Consider the following 22409-nt stretch of genomic DNA (forward strand, 5'->3'; position numbering starts at 1 on the left):
AACACCTAAAACTCCTAACTCAGACTCCCTGAGCTGGCGTGGCTGTCCAGAAGGGGCCTGAAGTGGCAATGGATGTGAACAGGCTGTATTTGTTTAAGCTTTGCTACTTGCAGCCAAATAGCTAGCACTTCTGCATGCTGGTCTTTGGCTCGGCCCTTTTCCTTTCTTGCTGGTCTCGGGCTCGCTGAGGTCACTGGACAGACAAGGCAGGCTGAGGAGGCTGGCCTGGCACGTGCCCCCACCCTGCCCTGCCGGCTCCCCGCTGTGGCTGGGCTGTTCGTGACCTAGCGAGCTGACGCTGTAACCAAGCCATTCACACCCAGCATGTGTAGTTCCTTGCTCTAGGGGACCAAACAACACATTTTAATTTGTACCTTGTAGATACATCTCTTCGCCTTCTGCAAACATCTGGCCGCACCTGACACATAGCGCGCAGGAAGGGTGGTAGTGCTTCTCCCCGGCCTGTAAAAAAAGCACAAAACAGAGTGTTTCTACTAAAGCCAGAAAGGTCAGCTGGGTCACAGTGCCCGGCACGGATACAGCACGCTCTGCGCACAGGTACTCAGGGGATACTGGAAGGGCCAGCCCCCACCATTGGTACCCAAGACCCCTGAGCAGAGCCCAGACCCAGGGGGTGCCCCAGGCTGTCCAAGGCGCCCTGTGGGGAGGCAGGGGGGGACCTGGCTGCACTTGCCCAGGCTGCAGGAGCCCAGTGTGCAGCTCCCTGCTGGGGTAGTCCAGGAGGGGTCTGCCTCCTCCACCAGGCGGTCTCCACAGAGGGGCCTTGATATCTCCAGAGGGAGCCGGAGGGGCAGGAGGAGGAGGAAGAAAAGGGGAGAGGGAGGGGAGGGAAAGATAACACGATTTCCCCAGGTGCAGAAATTAGGGGAGTGGGGTGAAAAAGGATGAATACTTTCCTTTTCATATCTCTGTATTGCTCTGTATGTTCAACGAGCATTTTGTTTTTATCATTCTTGAAATTTATTAAATTAGATTACAAATGCTAATACTGAAATAACCCAAACAAATTACATTGCCTGGTTTGGCTTATTTTTGCCTGGAGGAAAAAAAAAAAACCCACCCCGAAATGCTGCCTTCACCCCCACATTCCAGCGCATACTTCCTACCCTGAGGGCATGGTGGGTGCAGCCTGTTGCTAAATGTGGAGGCTAAATCCCCGTGGCTCACTCTTTCCTAAAACGGGAATGGGAAGAAGTTTCCTAATCCCTACCTACATTTGAATTTGTAATAACCAGTTTCCTGAATCAGTAAGTAAAGGGCTGAAATGTCGTTTTGAGCATCCAGTTTTCCCTGTCCCGTGCCTCCCCTAGGATAAAAACAGCCCCTGAGGTGGCCCCTGTGTATTGGGAGGAAGAACCCCAGAGCAGGTTTTCTCCTGCGCAGAGCCTGGTGTGGCCTCCTCTGCCAAACTCCCGGCCAGGTGATGAGGCCATGAGTCTTCCAGCAAAGGGGCCCTTCCCGCAGGTGAGGAGGTTGACTTCAGTCCTGTCTGCCCTCCAGGGCCCAGGCCTCGGCACCAGCTGCCCCCTCCACTGGAGCAGCCCTCCCACTCTCCCACCCCTGCCACCCTGACTGCTCTCTCATCCCAAACGCCACCTCCTCTCGGCAGCTTTCCCTGAACGCTTCTGTAATTTGGGTGTTCACAGCCCCCTTTCCACACTGTTTGGGGATTACCTTCGTGTATTCTTCCCCACTAGATGACCAGCCTCTCAAACGCAGGGCCTGGCACCTGGGCCACGTCAGGGAGCACCAGGTGCAGGGATCTCTCTGGACAGAAGGTCACGCCACAGCATCTGGCCCCAGAATGTGGGTGAAATGATCATTTCGCTGATCACAATTATTCAAATGTCCAGTGGTCTGAGTAGCACTCTTTTTATTTTTTTTTGGAGACAGAGTCTCACTCTGTCGCCCAGGCTGGAGTGCAGTGGCACGATCTCAGATCACTGCAAGCTCCACCTCCCAGGTTCACGCCATTCTCCTGCCTCAGCCTCCTGAGTAGCTGGGACTACAGGCGCCCGCCACAGCGCCCGGCTAGTTTTTTGTAGTTTTATAGAGATGGGGTTTCACTGTGTTAGCCAGGATAGCCTCGATCTCCTGATCCATCCTCCTCAGCCTCCCAAACTGCTAGGATTACAGGCGTGAGCCACCGCACCCGGCCTGGTCTGAGTAGCACTCTTAAGTGTAAATCAGAGACTGAGACAACTTTGTAGTTTTAAAAATAAAAGTCACCAGGTATCAACGTCACAGTTGTCAGCTGCCGGCTCACTGCATTCATAATGAGTATTCCTGAGTTTATGGCCTGTGACCTGTCCTCACGCCTGCTTAATCCAGGTGCCCCAACTTCACACTGACTTCCTCTAACAGCAGGAGTTCTATGATAGCCACAGGGGATGGAAAGCAACCCTGCAGGGCAAACAAACCCTGCTGTCTCCGTGGCATGTCTACACGGCACGGCCACATGTGAATCTAGAGAGAACACTGCTGGGACAGTTTCCTTTCCTTCCCTTCCTTCCCTTCCTTCCCTTCCTTCCCTTCCTTCCCTTCCTTCCCTTCCTTCCCTCCCTTCCCTCCCTTCCCTTCCTTCCTCCCTCCCTTCCCTCCTTCCCTCCCTTCCCTCCCTCCTCTCCTTCCCTCCCTCCCTCTTCCCTCCCTTCCCTTCCCTCTTCCCTCCCTTCTCCCTTCCCTTCCTTCCTTTCTTCTCTCTCCTCTCCTCTCCTCTTCTCTCTCCTCTCCTCCTCTCCTCTTCTCTTCCTCTCTTCTCCTCTCCTTCCTCTCCTCTCCTCTTCTTTCTCCTCTCCTCTTCTCCTCTCTCTCTCTCCTCTCCTTCCCTCTCCTCTCCTCTCCTCTCCTCTCCTCTCTTTCTTTTTCTTTCTTTTTCTTTCTTTCTTTCTTTCACAGTCTCCCTCTGTCGCCAGGCTGGAGTGCAGAGGCATGATCTCGGCTCACTGCAACCTCTGCCTTCCGGGTTCAAGTGATTCTCCTGCCTCAGCCTCCTGAGTAGCTGGGACTACACGCACATACCACCATGACCAGCTAATTTTTGTATTTTTAGTAGAGACAGGGTTTCACCATGTTGGCAAGGATGGTCTCGATCTCTTGACCTTGTGATCTGCCCGCCTTGGCCTCCCAAAGTGCTGGATTACAGGTGTGAGCCACCGCGTCCAGTCTGCTGGGACAGTTTCTAAGACAATGGGCTTGAGCCCTCCACAGCAGCAGTGGCTATGGTCTCCACAGCTCGTGCCAAGAAGCTCGTTACACACATTAACTTGTCGAGTCCTTGTGGCAGTGCTATGGGTATATTATTACTCTCACTGACCACAAGAGGCACAGAGAGGTGGAAGAGTGTGAGCAAGTTCACACAGCAGCAGGTGGTAGAGCTGCAGTTATAGCCCAGGAGGCTGGCTCCCAAGTGCAGAGCTTAAGCCCATGCCCAGGCCTGGCAGGTGATCAACCCCCAGCCTGGTACGGATCTCAGGTCTGGTGCATGGACCCCCTCCTCACATGCTTGCTGCTACAGCTCAAATGTTTGTCCCTGTTAGATACAGTTAGGTTCCCTCTTCAAACAGCTTAGCCAGTTTCCCTGTTCTCTGTACTGTAATTCCAAATACCCCCTTGCCTTTGCTGTGCCCCAACTCATCTGAATATGCCTGGGCACGCCTGAACTTGCTACAAACCCCAGTCCACATTCCTTTCCTTATTAGGGAATAGGTTACTTTCCTAGTCCCTCTGTAATTGACCCCCTTTCTCTCGCTTCTCACCTCCCTTACGTGCCTACCTTATCTAAGAAAGTTTAAATGTTTAGCCAGTCGGGACTAGTTCAGACTGTGTGGTCTGACCCTAGAAAATAGGGGAAAGACACAGAAGCAGAAGCTGCATTAGAGATAATAAAAACCCTGATTTCCTTTGTTCTGTGTGCTCTCGCCATTGCTGTATACATGAGACGCACCCTTCTGCAGAAGTAAATTTGCCTTGCTGAGAAACCCTTTGTCCTTTGTCTCAGTGCTAATTCTTCTTTGTGGCACCAAGCATTTGTTCCCAACATCCCCTTCAAAACTCAAGTTGAAATCTAATCACCAGTGTGGCAGTATTGAGAGGGGGCAGACTGTGAAGGTGTTGCTGTCAGGATGGACTGATCCATTCATGGATTAATGGGCCATCATGGGAGCGGGATGGGTGGCTCTGAAGACAGGAGGAAAGCTCTGAGCCAGCCAGCACACTCAGCCCGTCACCATGGGACTCTGCAGAAAGTTCCCACCATCCACAGGATGTGCCTCTCCACCCCGGATTTGCAGCCTCCATCACTGTAGGAAATCCATCCTTTTCTTTACAAATTCCCCAGGAGTTTCAGGTATTCTGTTACCCATCACAGGAGTGGACTAACACACCTGTACCCTCGTGCCCTGAATGAACAACACAGAGGATGCTGGTGAACTGATCCAAGCCAAGAAGTTGGACACAAGAGAATAGGCCCCAGGTTGAGGAAGTTCAAAACCAGGCAAAGTGATCTACATGGCTAGAGTAGTCCCCGTAGCCCTCGGGGACTCACGGGGGAGTCTGGGGCACTGGGTCTGTTCTCCTTCTTGACTTGGCACCAGTTCCATGGGTGTGTCCAGTTTGTTAAAATGTATCAAGATGCATAGGTATAATTCATGCACCCCTCTGTGTGTATTACATGCCAACAAAGCAAAGACCTAAATACAAGAGCTAACACTGAAAAATGATTAGAAGAAAACATGCTGTTAAGAGGACTGGTGCAGTGGCTCACACCAGTAATCCAAGTGCTTTCAGAGGCCAAGGCAAGAGGATCACTTGAGGCCAGGAGTTCAAGACCCGCCTGGGCAACACAGTGAGACACATTCTTCACACACAAAAAAAGAAAAATTAGCCAGGCATGGTGGCTTGTGCCTGTAGTCCCAGCTACTCAGGAGGCTGAGGTGGGAGGATACTTTGAGCCCAGGAGTTGTAAGTTACGGTGAGCTCTAATCATGCCACTGCACTCCAGCCTACATGACAGAGTGAAACCCAGACTCTTAAAGAAATGTTTTAAAAAGGTGGCAAAGGACTTGAATAGACACTTCTTCAGTGAAAATACACAAATAGACAACTGGTACATGAAAAGATGCTCAACATCATTGTCATTAAGAAAATGCAAATCAAAGCCATAGGAGACACCACTTCATACCCACAAGGGGAGTTACAATAATAACAACACAGAAAGGAAAAGACAAGGTGTTGGTGAGGATGTCAAGACACAGGAACCCTGGCCGGGCGTGGTGGCTCAAGCCTGTAATCCCAGCACTTTGGGAGGCCGAGATGGGCGGATCACGAGGTCAGGAGATCGAGACCATCCTGGCTAACATGGTGAAACCCCATCTCTACTAAAAAATACAAAAAACTAGCCGGGTGAGGTGGCGGGTGCCTGTAGTCCCAGCTACTCGGGAGGCTGAGGCAGGAGAATGGCGTAAACTCGGGAGGCAGAGCTTGCAGTGAGCTGCGATCCGGCCACTGCAGTCCAGCCTGGGAGACAGAGCAAGACTCCGTCTCAAAAAAAAAAAAAAAAAAAAAAAAAAAAAGACACAGGAACCCTCGAGCACTGCTGATGGAAACACAAACTGGTGCAGCTACTGTGGGAAACAGTGTGTTGGTTTTTCAAGAAGTTAAACACAGAATTGCCAGGAGCCAGGAATTTCACTCTTTGGCATTTAAGGAAAACGAAGAGAAAAGAACAGGAGAAATGAAAACGTGGCTGGGCATGGTGGCTCAAGCCTGTAATCCCAGCACTTTGGGAGGCCAAGGCAGGCAGATCACCTGAGGTCAGGAGTTTTAGACCAGCCTGACCAACATGGCAAAACCCCATCTCTACTAAAAATACAAAAATTAGCCAGGCTTGGTGGTGGGTGCGTGTAATCCCAGCTACTCGGGAGGCTGAGACAGGAGAATCACTTGACCTCCGGAGGCAGAAGTTGCAGTGAGCTGAGATCGCATCACTGCACTGCAGCCTAAGCAACAGAGCAAGACTCCGGAAAGAAGGAAAGAAAGAAATGAAAGAAAGGAAAGGAAAGGAAAGGAAAGGAAAGGAAAGGAAAGGAAAGGAAAGGAAAGGAAAGGAAGAAAGAAGGGAAGGAGAGAGGCAGGGAGGGAGGGAGGGAAAGAAGGAAAGAAGGAAGGAAGGAAGGAAGGAAGGAAGGAAGGAAGGAAGGAAGGAAGGAAGGAAGGTTCCACACAAAAACCTGTACATGATGTTCACAGCAGCATTCTATATAACTGCCAAAGGGTAGGAACAGCCGTCTTCCATCATAGATGAAGAAATTGTGGCGTATCCACGCCAGGGAGTATTATTTAGCCATGGACAGGAATGGAAGCACTGATCCTGCTACAACATGAACTCTGAAAACGTGTGCAGTGAAAGACACCAGACGCAAAGCCATGGGGTAGAGGATTCCTTCACTATGGAACATCCAGAGCAGGCAAATCCACGGAGACAGAAAGCAGGTGGCTGCCAGGGGCTGGGGGAGGAGGCAATGGGGAGTAACTGCCTAGTGGGGGTGAGGTTTCCTCTCGGGGTGACGAAAAAGTTTTGGAACTAGAGAGAACTGGAAATTGCGTGATACTATGAACGCACCAAATGCCACTGAACATTTTAAATGGCTAATTGTATGTTACATGAATGTCACCTCAATTTGTTAAAGAAGAGTTGATCCCCAAACGGCCAACTTTTAAATGACCAACCACATGCCAAGCATCGTGTCAGGTGCTCTGCCTGCCTCAAGTTCATCCTCACGGCAGCCCTTTGGGGTGAGCACTATTGTCACTCCTTGTTTTCCAGAGGAGGAGGTCGAGCCTCAGGGAGGCGACGAGGCCTACCCAAGGCCATGTCATTGAGAGAATGAGGAGCCAGGATCCAAAGCAGGCGGGCTGGATGCTGTCTCCTGGGAAGACTCCATGAGCCCTGGGGACAATCGGGGACATTTGTGGCTGAGCCCCTGCAGGTCAGGGGCCTCAGAACATGGAATTAACTGCATCCTTAGCTCACCGGCTCCCTGTCAATAGCGCTCCCCCCACAACCAACGCACAGACGCAGGAAAAGGAAGGGTGGCAGAGCTCCTACCGCACTGGAGGTAGAGACAGAAACCTTCCACGCTGTACGTGCCACGGCCCGGCCCATGGCACAGAGGAGCAGCCTGGGGTCCAAGAAGCCACGCAGCAGAGTTAGAACCAAGTCTGAGCCAGTGCCAGCTCTGCACCCTTTCCAGTGATGGCACAGCTGTGTGGCCAGGGGCAGCCAGCACCCTCACTTACAGTTTGGGCCACTCACAAAGCGTGAGAGTCAACAGCCAAACTGTTACATTTTAAGGATGCTCCATGCTCTGGAAGAATCCACCTGTGGTGAAGAGGCAGGGCTGGAGTGCCTGCGTCCTCAGGCCCTGGGGGACACCATGGGGCTGTCAAGTGGACAGAGTAAATGTACCTGCAGGTGCTCAGGCCTGTCCCAGGCTCGTGGCCAAAGCCATGGAGGTGACAGATTCCAGCCTGAGAGTCTCCGTTTCTGGCTTTGTGACTCAGGCTCCATGTCACCTGCTGGGGTTCAGCGTCCCCGTGTGTAAGACGGAGAGGCCTGTCCCTCCCTCTCAGGCTGGGGTAGTATAACCGGGCTCTGTGATTCCAGAGGACATTTAGCTGGAAGGTACCAGCATGGCACAGGTCACCCCATCCCTGCCCCATACTTCCTGCTGAGAACCAGTGGGTCACAGGTGGCCATCGAGGGGCTGATGGAATAAAAAATTAGGGGCCAGGCGTGGTGGCTCAAGCCTGTAATCCCAGCACTTTGGGAGGCCGAGATGGGCGGATCACGAGGTCAGGAGATCGAGACCATCCTGGCTAACACGGTGAAACCCCGTCTCTACTAAAAAATACAAAAAACTAGCCAGGCGAGGTGGCGGGCGCCTGTAGTCCCAGTTACTTGGGAGGCTGAGGCAGGAGAATGGCGTAAATCTGGGAGGCGGAGCTTGCAGTGAGCTGAGATCCAACCACTGCACTCCAGCCTGGGCGACAGAGCGAGACTCCGTCTCAAAAAAAAAAAATTAGAAGTGTCCTCATTCCCCGTGTCACCTCCTGTTGTCACTCCTTTTCTCTCATAGTGACTGGGATGTCCCAGTCATTGGCACACTGGCCACATCCTCCCAATTGCCACCCAAGGAGTGCCTGAAACCTCGGCCACTGGTGGTTCCAGTGAGTGCACAGCTCCCCAGGCAGGTGGGAGTCCCAGCATCGCCCGTGTGGGGCTCAAGATGGCTCAGCTTTCAAAATAGACGAGCAGCTGAAAGACTGCAGCGCATGGTTTTAGGAAGACCATCTTGTGCCTTCCGAGGGGCGGCTGTCATCTTTAATACGGCAGAACGGGGTGCCAGGGACGCAGACCCACAGCCTGTGATGGCTCAGGGTGACCACAGGTCCTCAGCCAGTGCCGGGTCAGAGGGCAGAGGCTTTAGGGACACCCCCACTGTGATGCGCAGAGCAGGGCCAGCAGGACAGAAGTGGGGCAAAGCTGCCCCGGCTCCAGAAACCCCTCCTGTCCTGGCAGAGGAGAGCTGGTGGCCCCCGTTTCTGGGCTTCTGGACAATGGGTCGGCCCTCTCTGCCATGAGCCGGTCACACCTGAGGCAGGCGGCCCCTTTCCTCCCTGAATCCAACCACGGAATCCGGGTGCAAAGGCCTCCTCTGCCCACTGGACAGCGGCCACGCTTCCCCTCCCTCCTTCCCGCTCCAGGCTTCCGCTCAGCCGAGGGCTGGGGCTGGGCCTGCGGGCCGCGCCTCTCTGGGGCAGGCAGCTCCCAGCAGCTGCTCCTCACACAGTCACCGGCCCAGTTCAGAGCTCTAGTTTCCTTTCTGAACTTCCAGAACTGAGTCCAGATCTTTTTTTTTTTTGAGACGGAGTCTGGCTCTGCCGCCCAGGCTGGAGTGCAGTGGCCGGATCTCAGCTCACTGCAAGCTCCGCCTCCCGGGTTCACGCCATTCTCCTGCCTCAGCCTCCGGAGTAGCTGGGACCACAGGCGCCCGCCACCTCGCCCGGCTAGTTTTTTGTATTTTTTAGTAGAGACGGGGTTTCACCGTGTTTGCCAGGATGGTCTCGATCTCCTGACCTTGTGATCCGCCCGTCTCAGCCTCCCAAAGTGCTGGGATAACAGGCTTGAGCCACCGCGCCCGGCTGAGTCCAGATCTTAAAAGCCCTAATCACCGTGATGCACAGACAAAATGATATTTATAAAGAAACAAATGAAAGCTACGAGCAGGGGATCCCCCTGGGGGAGTTTGGCGGCCAGGACAGAGTCCCCAGAATCCCCAGGGGCCACTGCATCCCAGAAAGAAGGGCTCCACTCTGAGCAATGCCCAGCAAGGCCCCTCGAGCTCTGGGGCCCTCCTCAGACCTTCCCCGCGCCTTGGAACACAGCTCCTCTTGGGCCCAGGCCTGTCCAGTGCACTCACTCCTGGCCCTGCTCCCTCTTCCTTTCTACCCAGCTCCCTTTAGGGCGTGAGCCTCAGGAGAGCTTGGCCTACTGGCCTCATTCTCTGCTGTACCCTGGTGTCCCCTCCAGCAGTGGCACTGGCAGAGGAGCTGTCCAGTGGGGACGTTCTGAACAAGGGAACGCGGTGCCCAGGAGGGCAGCCTGAGCGGCCCGAGAGGACCAGAGAATACTAAGTTTGGGAAAGCCTCTGGCAGAATCCAGCCTGCGGATGTTCACACGCACTCAGCGTGTCCAGGCTCGGAGGGTCCTGCTACAAAGACAGTGATGAGCACATTGTCCAGGGATCAGTGGATGCAAGGGAGGACATGACAGGCCGGCATGGAAGGGTAGGACCAGGGGCTCTGATGTGCTGCTGGCATGAGGCAAGGCAGGAACACGGTGATCTGGCAAAGGGTGTGTGCGCATGTGCGTGTCTGTGTGTCTCCATGTTTTGCCTGTGTGTCTGTGTGGATGTCTTTCTGTGTGTGCTGTCTTGGTTGTCTGTGTGCATACCTGAGTGTCTCTGTGTGTGTTTGTGTGTTGTCTGTGTGTTGCTCTGTGCAGTCTCTGTGTCCATGTGTCCACATGTTGTCTGTGTATGTGTTGTTGTGTCCATGAATGTTGTCTGTGTCTCTCCGTGTGCTTGTGTGTCTCTACGTGTTGTCTATGTGTACGTGTCTGTGGGATCCGTGTGTGTTTTCTGTGTGTCTGTGTTGGTGTCTGTGTCCCTGTGTTTATGTTGGCTGTATCATGTGTTTCTGTGTGTTTATTTCCATCTGAGTTGTTTGTGTGCCTAAGTGTGCTGTCTGCATGTCTTGTACGTGTATGTGATCTGTGTGTCCTTTTGTGTGTTGTCTGTGTGCTTTGTGTGTGTATATATCTGTGTATCTGAGTGTGTCTGTGTCATCTGTGTCTTTCTGTATGCTTGTGTGTCTGCATGTGTCTATGTATGTGTATAATCTGTGTCTGTGTGTGTATGTCTGTGTGTCCTGTGTGTGGCCTATGTGTATGTGAGTCTGTGCCTGTGTGTGTCTGTCTCGTGTGTGTGACTGTGTGTGCCTGTGTTTCTTCCTGTGTCTGTGTGTCCATGTGTGTTTTCCGTGGGTGGTGCCTGTGTGTGTATATCTCTGTGTGTCTGTGGATGTGTGTATCTGCACGTGTGCAAAAACTAAAAGGACGACTTCTAGATGCCAGCAGTAGTTAGCTGCGGGGGTGGCACTATGAATATTTGGGCTTATTTTATGATAAACAGGTATTCCTTCTGAGCGAGAGAAGTTGGGGACTTGAGAAGTCGTGATCACCTCTGCCCTTCAGAAATGCTGTATATTTATTTGGAAACACGGTTTGTTTTCTCCCAATGACGAGTCATCGCCACTTCCTGCCCCAAGACAGACAAGATGAAGCAAAGAACAAATGTCCTGCAGTTGCAAGAATGATGTTCAACTGGTCCCTGACCCAGGGCAGAGACAGCCTGGGCACCCCCTTTCCTGCCAGCCTCCCCTGGGGCAGGGATCTGTCACCTGCGTCTCCGTGAACCCAGCACCTAGCCCAGGGTGGAACACATGGTGAGGCCAGGAAGGGTCTAGAAGGGAGTGGTTGACTGGGGAAGGAAAGAGGAGGGGCAGAGGGAGGGAAGGAGGAGGGAGGAGTAAAGGGAGGAGGAATTGATTCGCAGTCCCAGGGGGACGCTGGGCTTCTCGTTGCCGTGGAGACGGCCCCGGCACAGGCTGCACGAGGCACATGGGGCCCAGACCTCGGCCCTGGCAGGGTTAACAGGAGGGTGGGGCTGGAAAGAGGCGCCCCCACTCCCGCCCACCTCTGCAGGGAGGTGTTGACAGGGCGAGGGAGGGATGGAGTCCCTGGAAGGCTGGGCTCCGAACACTGAAGCCAGTGGCTTCCCCTCATCCACACCTCCTCCCTTTATGCAGTGCGGGTCTAGAGGCTGGTCACACCGCTGTCCCCGTGGATTTGCCTGCCGAGTCCCAGCTCCCTCTGTGGGGGCGGTGCCATCCGTCCCCAGGAGCCGGCTCTGCCGCAGTTGCTGCCAGGCGCCACCCACCTCTGCTGCCACAGCCCAGCGCCTCCCCCATCCCTAGCCAGCCATCCCGGCCCAGGAGTGGGGCACAGATATCAGCCCCTTCCATGCTCCCACAGGACCCCAGCAAGGAGCCAGCTCATCAGGACAGACACGCAGAGATGGGTGGGATGCAGGCCAACACACACGAGGGTGCTGCACGTTTAGGAGAAACTGAGGGAGCGACGGGGAAGGAAAATCCCACTGTCACCACCAAATGCACATTTCGCGGGCAGGCGGGCACTACGGGCGCCAGCACTTAGGATGGCACCATGCCCGCCACACGCAGACACAGCACAGGCGAGGGCTCGGCTGGTGGTGGGAGCCTGGGATGCTCTGTGTTTGGGTCCTGCAGAGAGAAGCCAGGGGCACTGCCAAGCGCCTTGGGGGGCAAAATGGGGTATGGGGGAACAAGTGGCTCCCAGGTCTCACACCTGACTGCTCTGTGCCAAAAACCCACCTACCCGCAGCCCCGCCTGGCCCCGGTGAGCCCCCATCAGCCCCTTGGAGTTGCGGGCCAGGCTTCCTACCTGCACGGTGTCTGGGCACCAGAGCCCAGTCTGACGGCCCTGCTTGAGTGCCCCGCTCCCTGGAACGGGTGCCTGCGAGGGTGGATGCCCTCACTTTCAGCCAGCGGTCTGTCACCTGCTCCTGCTGCGCCCCGGGAGTCCACTGTCACCCGGCTGGGCGCCGGCACGCTGGGCCAAGCATCAGGCAGCGCCACCGCAGCAGCAGCAGCTCCCCTTCTGCGGAGCCAGGCTTGTCCCCGCCCGCGGTTCCCACCTTGCACCCGGGGAGGATGCTCAGAGCTGTGTGGAGCCCGCCGACTCAGCCACGCCGCCACAGACTCGCCTCCCCGGCAGAGGCGAAAACAAAAGCATTAATCTTCCCCGGGAGGCCCTTTCTCCTCCATAGCAGAGGAGGAGGAAAAAACCCAGACCTGTTTTGCTCCTGCTCCTCGAATTAGGATGGTTCCTTCCCGATGAACCAGGGTGTACCCCAAATTCTGTATCTGGCATTAAATACCAGAGATGCTTACACTGCAGATGTGGGACCCTTGCCTCCCAGCCCATCAAGGGGCTGGGGGGGCACTGACTGCCCGATGCAACCCACTTTGCTCACCCAGTGCAGATCGTGCCTGAGGCAGAGTAACCAGAGTTTGGGTGGGGTCTGCCCCTGACCCCAGGCCAGGGCCTCTCTGGTGTGGGGGCTGCTGCTCATGTCAGAAAGGCGAGGCAGGTGAGGTTCCTGCACCAGCAGCAGCAACAGCAGCAGCTGATTGCACCCAAGATGCACCCCACTTTAGGCCACCAGATGTTCCAACGTGGCTATGCTATTAAGCCAAAAATGCAAACCCACATCTGTGCACTAGGAGAAGACGAAGGGTCGGGGGAAATCTGCGAGGCCCGGGCTCCAGTCTGGCTCTGCCACCAGGCTCTCAGTGGCTGATGGCCGGGCACATGGGTGGATCCAGCTGGACGCCCAGGTGAGCGGTGGGAGGCGGTGTGTATATGGGGGAGGGGGTGTGCCTGCATGTGGTGTTGGCCTGGCTGAGCATCAGAGCCACCTGCGTGTAAGAGCAGCAGGGTCAGGGACAGCACGTGAGTGGGGAACGCAGGCCCTGAATGGCCCCTGGGGAGGCAGGGAGGAGTCAGTAAGAGGAGGCTTAAAGGCCTTAGGGTTTCCTGCACACAAAGCCCCCAGATCTGCGGAACAGCGGGGACAGTGCAGGTGGAGGGTCACAGAGAGGGCCGCCTCGAAGGGAGAGGGGAGGCTGAGTCTCTGCAGCGGGGACTTCCATGCCAGGCTGCAGGCTGCTGTTTTTAATGGGAGAGACGAACACTGTCTAAAACACCACTGGGGAGGAAGCCTTGGCAGATAAGCTGGGGAAGACAGGGAGGAGACAGGATTAAGCACGGCAGAGGGGGCGATGGCCAGAGGGGCTGGACCCAGGCATAGGCGTGGTGGGGGTGGGGGTGGTGTGCGGGAAGCAGCAGGTCAGGGGAGAGAGTAAGGATAGAAATGGGGTCTCATGGAGAGTGAGCCACCCAGGCTGCCCTCGCTGAGGTCTGGCCGCCATCTCTTTGTCAAGCAGAAGACAGGGCCGCTGTGTGGGCAGGGAGCGCAGTCCGGGAGAGTGTGGAAGGTCTGGGCTGTTCTCTGCAGAGAACGGAAATGTGGCTTTGGAGTGCCAGGTAGTGCATCAGGCCAGGCTCCATCCTATCCTGCAGGCTCCTCCAGAGCCCTTGCCATCTCCTACAGGGTAGAGTGTGCCAGCGAGGGCTGGGCAAGGGGAGGGGTGAGGGAGGGAGAGGCCACGGCCCCAGGAGAAGGAGAGAGAGGAGAGGGCCAGGCAGGACGTCGTCCCTGGGATGCATCACTGGCTATAAATATCAGATATGATCGCCACCCAGGAAAATACTTATAGGGCAGACAGAACATCTGCAGTCTTATGTGATCCACCTGCGCAGAAAGCATGAAGACCCCAATAGATAAGCAGCCAACATTTACATCAGATAACTGAAATACAAGAATTAGGAATGGCTAAAAATGACAAAAGACCAGGCGTGGTGGCTCACGTCTGTAACCCTGGCATTTTGGGAGGCTGAGGCAGGTGGATCACCTGAGATCAGGAGTTCGAGACCAGCCTGCCAACATGGTGACATTCTGTCTCTACTAAAAATACAAAAATCCACCAGGCGTGGTGGCTCACACCTGTAATCCCAGCTACTCAGGTGGCTGACGCAGAAGAATGGCTTGAACCCAGGAGGTGGAGGTTGCAGTGAGCTGAGATTGTGCCACTGCACTCCAGCCTGGGCAACAAGAGCGAAACTCTGTCTCAAAAATAAATAAATAAATAAATAAATAAATAAATAAATAAATAAAACAAAGGAGACTCGGCCTCACTAGGGATTGAAGAAAGGCAAATTAAAGCTAGATCCTGTGGGGTGCGGTGGCTCACACCTCTAATCCCAGCACTTTGGGAGGTTGAGATGGAAGGATCACTTGAGGCCAAGAGTTCCAGGCCAGCTGGGGCAACACAGCAAGATCCCTGTCTCTAAGAAAATTTTTAAAATTATCCAAGATTGGTATTGCATGCCTGTAGTCCCAGCTACTTGGGAGCCTGAGGAAGTATTGCTTGAGGTCAAGAGGTTGAGGCTGCAAGGTGTATGACTGCGTCCCTGCACTGCAGCCTGGATGACAGAGGAAGACCCCCATCTCTAAAAAAAGAAATGAAAAAAGCAAGATCCCATGTTTCCACCTATCAAGTTGGCAATGGTTTAGATGAGAAATACTATATCTTGTTGACAAGATTGTAAATCAGTATAATCTTTCTAGAAAGCAATTTATAGTAACCATCAAGAACACTAAAAATGTTCCTAGTTTTTGACTCAACTTCTACATTTCTGTGAATATATCTTAGGAAAAATTAGAAATGCAAACAAAGCATTAATTTAAAAAAGGTGTTCACTGCAATGGTACTGATGGTTGTAAAAAACTGGAAGGCGGCACTGTGTCCAGCCATAAATGATCAGCCTGGTAATTCTTTTTCTTTTTTTTTTTTTTTTTTTTGAGATGGAGTCTCGCTCTGTAGCCCAGGATGGAGTGCAGTGGAGCAATCTCGGCTCACTGCAACCTCCGCCTCCTGGTCCTGGTTCAAGCAATTCTCCTGCCTCAGCCTCGAGTAGCTGGGATTACAGGCATGCACCACCATGAACAACTAATTTTTGTATTTTTAGTAGAGACAGTTTCATCACGTTGGCCAGCCTCGTCTTGAACTCCTGACCTCATGATGCGCTCGCCTTGGCCTCCCAAAGTGCTGGGATTACAGGCTTGAGCCACTGCGCCCGGCCCAGCCTGGTAATTCTGAGAGTCATGATGAAATATGAAGCGAGAGTAAAGCTTATGTCTGAACGAACCTTGAAAACACCAAGCTATGTGAAAGAAGCTGGTCATGAAAGACTACATATTTTATGATTCCGTTCATATGAAATGACCAGAAGGGAAGTCTGTGGAGACAGAAAGTAGAATGGTGGTTGCCAAGGGCTTGCAGGTACAGGAGTGATAGCTAAAAGGTATGGGGTTCTTTCCAAGGTGATGAAACTGTTCTAAAATTGACTATGCTGATGGCTGTAAATATCTGTGGAGATACAGAAAACCATTGAATGGGCTGGGTGCGGTGGCTCACACCTGTAATCCCAGCATTTTGGGAGGCTAAGGCAGGTGGATTGCTTAAGTTCAGGAGTTCGAGACCAGCTTGGGTGACACAGTGAGACTCCATCTCTACAAAAATTACAAAAATTAGCCAGGTGTGGTGGCACACACCTGTAGTCCCAGCTACTCAGGAGGCTGAGGTGGGAGGATCACTGAAGCCTGGGAAGTGAGGCTGCAGTGAGCTGTGATGACATCATTGCACTCCAGCCTGGGCAACAGAGTGAGACCCCCTCCAAAAACAGAAAAAAGAAAACCATTGACTTGTGCCCTTGAAATGGGCATGCTGTGAACTGTATCTCCATGAAGCCGCTGAAAAAGACCCCACAATACCGAAAAGAAGAGATGCTTATGAGGAGTTTATAATAAGCCGGGAACCTGCTAAATAGGAAATCCGAGTTGGGAAACACAGAGATGTTTGGGATACAACATGGCACAGATGGTTTGAGATCAACTGTGATTACACGGAAAGGAAAAATGAAAGAAAACTGGCCAGAAAGTTAGGCTAACTATAATTGCACAGTCAGTGGCTTTATTTTCTTCTTAGCACCTCTCTGGACTTTGCAAACTTTCTCCCATCCATGAGAATGGAGGACATCCCTCTTGGAACCACTCCACAGAGAAGCGCACAGCTGCTGTGCAGGGCCAGGACCCTTCCTGTGGGGGCATCCCGCCCCCTGGAGTCTGCAGCAGAGGGGAATGAGACACAGTGACTGGGACTGGGATGAGTGTGGCCAGCCCTGTCCCCCCACCAGGTAGAGTTGCTGGATGGGGGTTTGAAAGAAAGTGGCTTGAGGTCAGGTCCAGCTCTCTGCCAGCTGTCTTTTTCGTGCCAGAAAAGCAACTCTGCGCTCACGGTTCCATTCCCCTCCGCGTTCTGAATGCTCTCGGGTGTTGGGTACCAGCTGTGGCAGCTGGAAAGGCGAGCCAAAGGTTCACCCCATTCCACCCTCTCCAGATTGACCTCTGCGGCAGCCAGTGGGAGCGCTCTAAAACTCCAATGCGGCCCGGCATTCCCTGCACCAAAGCCTTCCTCAGTGCCCCTCCCTACATCCTCATCTCCAGCCCCGCCCTATCCCCCCAGCCAACTCCCAGAGACCAGCTCCTGTGACCTCCGACCTCCTTGAGAGGGACTCCCATGCTGGGCACAGCCCCTCTCCATTCCCGAGAACCCCCGGTCACCTGTCGCTTCCCCCATGGACCATGGGCCAATCCAGGGATGGAGACGGTCCACCTGCCTGACCAGCACCCAGCACTGAGCCAAGGAGGGGCTGCAGGGTCAGGGGGCTCTGTGAATCCAGAGGGTGGGCTACAGGGTGGGGGCCTCTGTGAACCCGGAGAGGGTAGGCTGGAGGGTGGAGGGGTGGGGGTCTGTGAATCTGGAGGGTGGGCTTCAGGGTGGAGGGGTGGGGGGGTCTGTGAATCTGGAGGGCGGGCTGCAGGGTGGAGGGATGGGGAGGGCGGGGTTCTGGTCCTGGCTGCTCCATGGGATTTATCTTATTGAACAAAATGTAGAAAAGGGCATAACATGTAATTTGCACACGGGGAACATGGCCACATGACTACCTCCCAGACCAAGGAACACAACGCTATCAGCACCTCAGAAGCTCCCGCCATATAATTGCTATCTGCGCTGCCTGCCGGGTGGCCCCGCTGCACCTCCTGTGGGGACGAGGTCCTGCTGTGTGCTCTCTTCCATCTTCCGTACCTCTGAGTCCCAATTGAGACAGCAAACGGTTGGGCCAAAACATCTCAAAGCACTTCCCACATGCTCTGAATGTGTCAAGTGGCACAGAAGAGAGCATCACAAGGCAGGCTTCCTGGAGGAGATGGCACTGGGCAGGCCCTGGGCAGCTGACGTCCAGTGGCTGAGCTGGCAGGAGTAGCGAGGCGAAGCTGTAGCCAGACAGACTCTTGCACAAACACACACAAATCTCCCAGTCAACTCCCAGGGTGCGGTCAGGCCCTAGCTCAGAGAGGGCGGGGGCCCGGCCCACAGCACTCACCTCCAGCACACGCCCCGTGATGTATTTCTCACATCTGTCACAGCGGATGCCGAACTTGGCGTGGTAGTCAGCTTCGCAGTAGGGCAGGCCGTCCCTGCAGTGAGACAGGCAATCAGCACAGGGCGAGGGTCACCCGAGGACCCTTGAGATCTAACAACCCTCACCAACAAGAAGGTCTGCCCTCAAAGTGGGAGAATGTCCACCTCCTCCTGCCCAGGTAACAACGCCTCCAACGGACCGTGTCACACGGACACCAGCCCCACGAGAAAGAGGACGACAATGGTCCCATTTCACAGACGAAGAAACTGAGGAGCACAGGCCAGGCCACCTGCCCAGTGGGTGGGAGGGGCCGACAGCAGCAGCTTCTGGGGAACGAGAGCTGCTTCTGCAGACCTGACTCTTCTTTCTGGCTCTTTCCATTCAAAGTTCAACATCTGGGGCACCTCAGAAAACTGTGAGCCAAAAAGGGGGGACAGTAAGGGCGCCCACATTGGGGATGGGGTTGGAGTATGACAGAAAGCCCAGGGGAGGGTGTCGTAGGTTAGGACGAGACTTCACTGTCCCCCCTGCATCCTGCCCTGCATCACAGTCCCCAAATACGAGGGGGTGACAAAGGCTGACTCTGGCCACACATGGAGGGGCCTGGCCTTCTGTAGTGCAGGAAAAAGCAGGAGGGCTGCACAGACGTGTCCGTCCCCTTTCCCCACGCACACATGCGACCTGCCTACTATGTGCCAGGAGCACAGGGCTCAGGGAATTGGTGTCGAATGCCCGTCATCCTGGGCCTGCACCTCCAGCAGTGGCTTCCTCTGAGCCTGCATAAATGAGCTATAGAGAAAGGCATCTGCAGGGTCATCCTGGCACAGCTCCTGTTATCATGATCTTCACACCTGTTTTCATGATTATTAAGAGATCAACATGCCAGGAGGGATGGCTGCGCAGATGCGGGGAGGGCAGGTTGGCAGTGGCCACACTCGGTGCGGGGAGGTGCTGCTGAGCCGTGGTTAAGTGAACAGGCCTGCATTCAAATGCCACATCCCAGCTGTGTGACCCTGGGCAAGTCCTTAACCTCTCTGAGCCTCAGCTTCCTCATCTGCAAAATGGGGGAAATAATAGTAAGGACGAATGAAGAGAATGGCAGGCCCTTTCCAAGGTGGCTGAAGCCATTGTCATTACTAACTAGGGCTGTCCTCCCAGCCCTGGCCACACCCGGCAGGTGTGGGGGTGACTGGCACAAAGTGGGGTGCCTGCCACTCCAACGCGCCCCCCTCCAGCATCGCTGAAGTTGCTGTAGTGTTCCAAATTTGGTTTGAGTTTTTACACAGCTGCTACAGAAGGGAGGATTTGCCAGGCTGCCGTGGATTAGACCCCAGCTCACGTTCTTTTCCTGCAACCTCTGTACTGTTGCTAGGTCCCCAGGATGTGGGGTCATGAGCCCCGGGCCTGGGTGCCCCTCTCTGGCTGCAGTCTGGAAGTGGCCCACAGCTGGGCTAAGCTGCCGCTGAGAGAGAGTGGCAGCCCTTCCTTCCACGTGAGAGGGAGACAAAATGAGTCTTCAGGCTTACTTCCAAATGCCGCTGACCTCAGGACTCCTGTAATAACCCACAAATGGGTGTATTTGCAGCAAATGGGAGGTTAAAGATAACATCTCCATGGCAACACCAACGCCCTCCTCGTCAATTCTGGGACAGCTCTGGAGGCTGCTAAGTAACATGCAGGGTGTGGGTGAGCTGCCAACGCTGCGGGAGGGGCCTGCCGCCTGCACGGGGCTGCGTGCACCACACCGGGCGGTCCCTGGCTGACTGTGACACAGGCGGGGAAACTCATGCGCCCCACAGGTCCCTCACCCTGGGTGCAAGCTCACCTCGGTTTGGAGGTTTTACTTAAAATGATGTCTTGGAGATCATTGCAGATTCCACAGCAGTTGTAAGAAACAACACAGAGAGGTCCCATGTACCCTTCACCCAGTTTCCCCCAGTGGTGATGCAGAATTAGTATATACTCTCAGCCAGGAAGTGAACACGGGCACATCCACGGACGTGATTCAGGTTCCGTGTGACACGCGCTCGAATGTGCATGCATCTGCGTGTGTGTGTGTGTGTGTGTGTGTGTGCGCGCCTCACTCCGTGCAGTTTTATCACAGGACGTTTTTCATCTCCCTCAATTCCTGTGATGATTTTGCTCCCATTGGGCATTGAGAATAAGCACAGTGTAGACAAAAGACCTTCTAGCTCCCAGGAAGGGGCCCTCTGCGCTCAGAGGAGCTGCCCTCTTTCCGCTCGTCCACATATTCGCCCCTCACCTGCGCCATGCAGAAGGCTTGCCTGCCTCAGGTCCCCGACCCCACCAGGGTTAAAACCCACCCCCAGCTCCTGGCCCTGAGCTGCCTCCATTCAAGGCCATGATCTTCCCAGAAGGCTTACCCAGTTCCCAAACCGGCCACCACCCCAGCTTGACTGCACATTTGTGGGACATGTTTGGTGCCGGTGGCAGCCGTCCCAGGGGCCCCTGCCTTGCAGAAGACAGAGTGAGTGGCTGCGGGGCCCCAGCCCTGACACCTGCGATGGTCAGACCCTCTCCTCATCCCCGTGCTGGCCTCTGCTGACATTGCTTCACCTCCTGCAGCATATCCAGGCGCCAGAAAGGGCAGCTGATCCCATGGGGATGGCGGAGGGGGACTGAGACGGAGAGGGAAGGCACTTCAAAAACTCAGCCCTGGCAGCCCTGGCAGCTCTGCTTCTCATCCATAAAAAAGGAGCTGGAAGCTGCAAACGCCGTTAGAGAAGCCAGGGCTGGCCAGGGAAGGGGGACACAAGGCTTTCAGGACAGATTCGCTAGGCTCTGGACCACGTTTCTCACCCAGCGGCAGGATAAGAGTAGCTGCGTGAGGAATAGGAGAGAGGCAGAGAGGGTGGTGCCTGGGACACGTGCAGAGTGCGGGACCCCCGCAGAGTAGGGAAGCCTGAGCGGAGGCTCTCACTGGAGCCCTCCTCCCACTTACTTGCTGATGTACTCGGCGTTCAGGAGCTTCCCACAGCTCTTGCACTTAAAACAGCCCAAGTGCCAGTGCTTGTCCAAGGCTACCAGGGCCTGGCCGTTCTTGATTTCTGTGCCGCAGCCCCCACAACCTGGAAGAAAGAGAACAGAACACGGACACCCCCACCATTGTGAGAGGTGTGGGGGAGGCCCCCTGCTCTCCAGACTCCGTGAAGGCCCCTGGGGCAGCCAGAGGGGCGGGGCAGACGAGCAGCTGGGAGGAGCCTCTCACACAGCAGTCTCTGGAGCACGGGGAAGGCAACTGGGGAAGTTTCATCCTGCATGCATTGAGCGCTGACTGCATGCAGCCTGGGCTGTGAGCCGGGGAAGCCTAGATGAAGAAACAGAGGCCCCGTCTTGCAGGAGAGTGGAGTCAGCTCCCGGCACAGAGACGTGCCAGGTTGAACCCAACTGTGACTCTATGTGCCCTCCGAAGGGAAATGGACCGCACTAGAGAGGGCTGAGCCAGCCACCAGCCCCCAACCCAGTCACCCCTGGGAGCTCTCCTGCCACACCCAGCCAGCCAAACCCACCTTCTCTCTTCCTGTCATCCCCACAGTGACTGGCACTGTCCACCCCATGGCCACCTGCCTCGTGGGCCCCTGCCTGGCCTCCTGGTGCCCTCTCTGTCCCTCCCAGCCGTGCCTGCCCTGCTCACTTGCCCCATGTCCTAGGGCCTGGTCTTTATGCACAGGGATTCCAGCTTCTGGCCCTGCTCTGAGCCCATGGCCCACAGTCCCTCCACCCTATGAGCCACCACACCAGGGGCTCCACAGCCAGCATCATGGGCGTGCTGCAGGCAGGGGTGCCCCTGGCAGAGCAGGTGGAGCAGGCTGGGGAGCTGGGGAGAGCCTGGTGCATGAGCCTGCGTGGGATGCGGGTGAGTGCGTGTGCATCTGTGTGCATAGCGTGTGACTGTAAGTATGTGGCTGCATCTTACGGGACTGTGTGCATTTGTATGTCACCTGAGTCTCCCCGTGAGTCTTCCTGTGAATATATGAGGTCAGGGGTGGGGAGTGGGAGGCAGAGTGACAGAGACACCTATGACGGCATCCCCAAGGGAAAGGGCCTCTCGCAAGGTGAACACCTGGTGACAACAGCAGCAGCAACTGCGACAGAGCAGGGCCCACTGAGTCAACCACCCAGGTGTGCATTGATTCACGGATCATACACGCCCTCACTCCAGGGACCTGCACCTGTCATAGCTGAATGTGTGTCAGTGTGTGTGACTGGTGCATGAGTGTGTCTATGTATGTGTTTGTGTCTGCATGTGTGAATATGTCTGCGTGTGAGAGTGTGTCTGTGTGTCTGTGGCAGTGTGTGTCTGGGTGTGAGAGTGTGTGTGTTGTGTGTGAAGTGTGTGTCTGCGTGTGAGAGTGTGTGTTTGTGGAAGTGTGTGTCTGCATGTGAGTGTGTGTGTGTCTGTGGAAGTGTGTGTCTGCGTGTGAGAGTGTGTCTGTGTGTCTGTGGAAGTGTGTATCTGCATGTGAATGTGTGTGTGTGTTTGTGGAAGTGTGTGTCTGTGTGTGAGTGTGTGTGTGTTTGTGGAAGTGTGTGT

General features: G+C 54.8%; 1 protein-coding gene across 1 annotated transcript in view; it reads right to left on the reverse strand.

The window, feature by feature from the left end:
- Positions 1-22409, reverse strand: part of ABLIM2 (actin binding LIM protein family member 2) — a 199445-nt gene that overhangs the window by 99328 nt on the left and 77708 nt on the right. Inside the window, exons 5-7 of the mRNA XM_050792242.1 lie at positions 20817-20943; positions 17816-17909; positions 375-462 (exon numbers count right to left, since the gene is read on the reverse strand). Coding sequence (XP_050648199.1) covers positions 375-462; positions 17816-17909; positions 20817-20943 — 309 coding nt within the window. The remainder of the gene's footprint in view (positions 1-374; positions 463-17815; positions 17910-20816; positions 20944-22409) is intronic.

Source organism: Macaca thibetana, chromosome 5 (genome assembly GCF_024542745.1).
Source record: "Macaca thibetana thibetana isolate TM-01 chromosome 5, ASM2454274v1, whole genome shotgun sequence".
Taxonomy (NCBI): Eukaryota; Metazoa; Chordata; class Mammalia; order Primates; family Cercopithecidae; genus Macaca; species Macaca thibetana.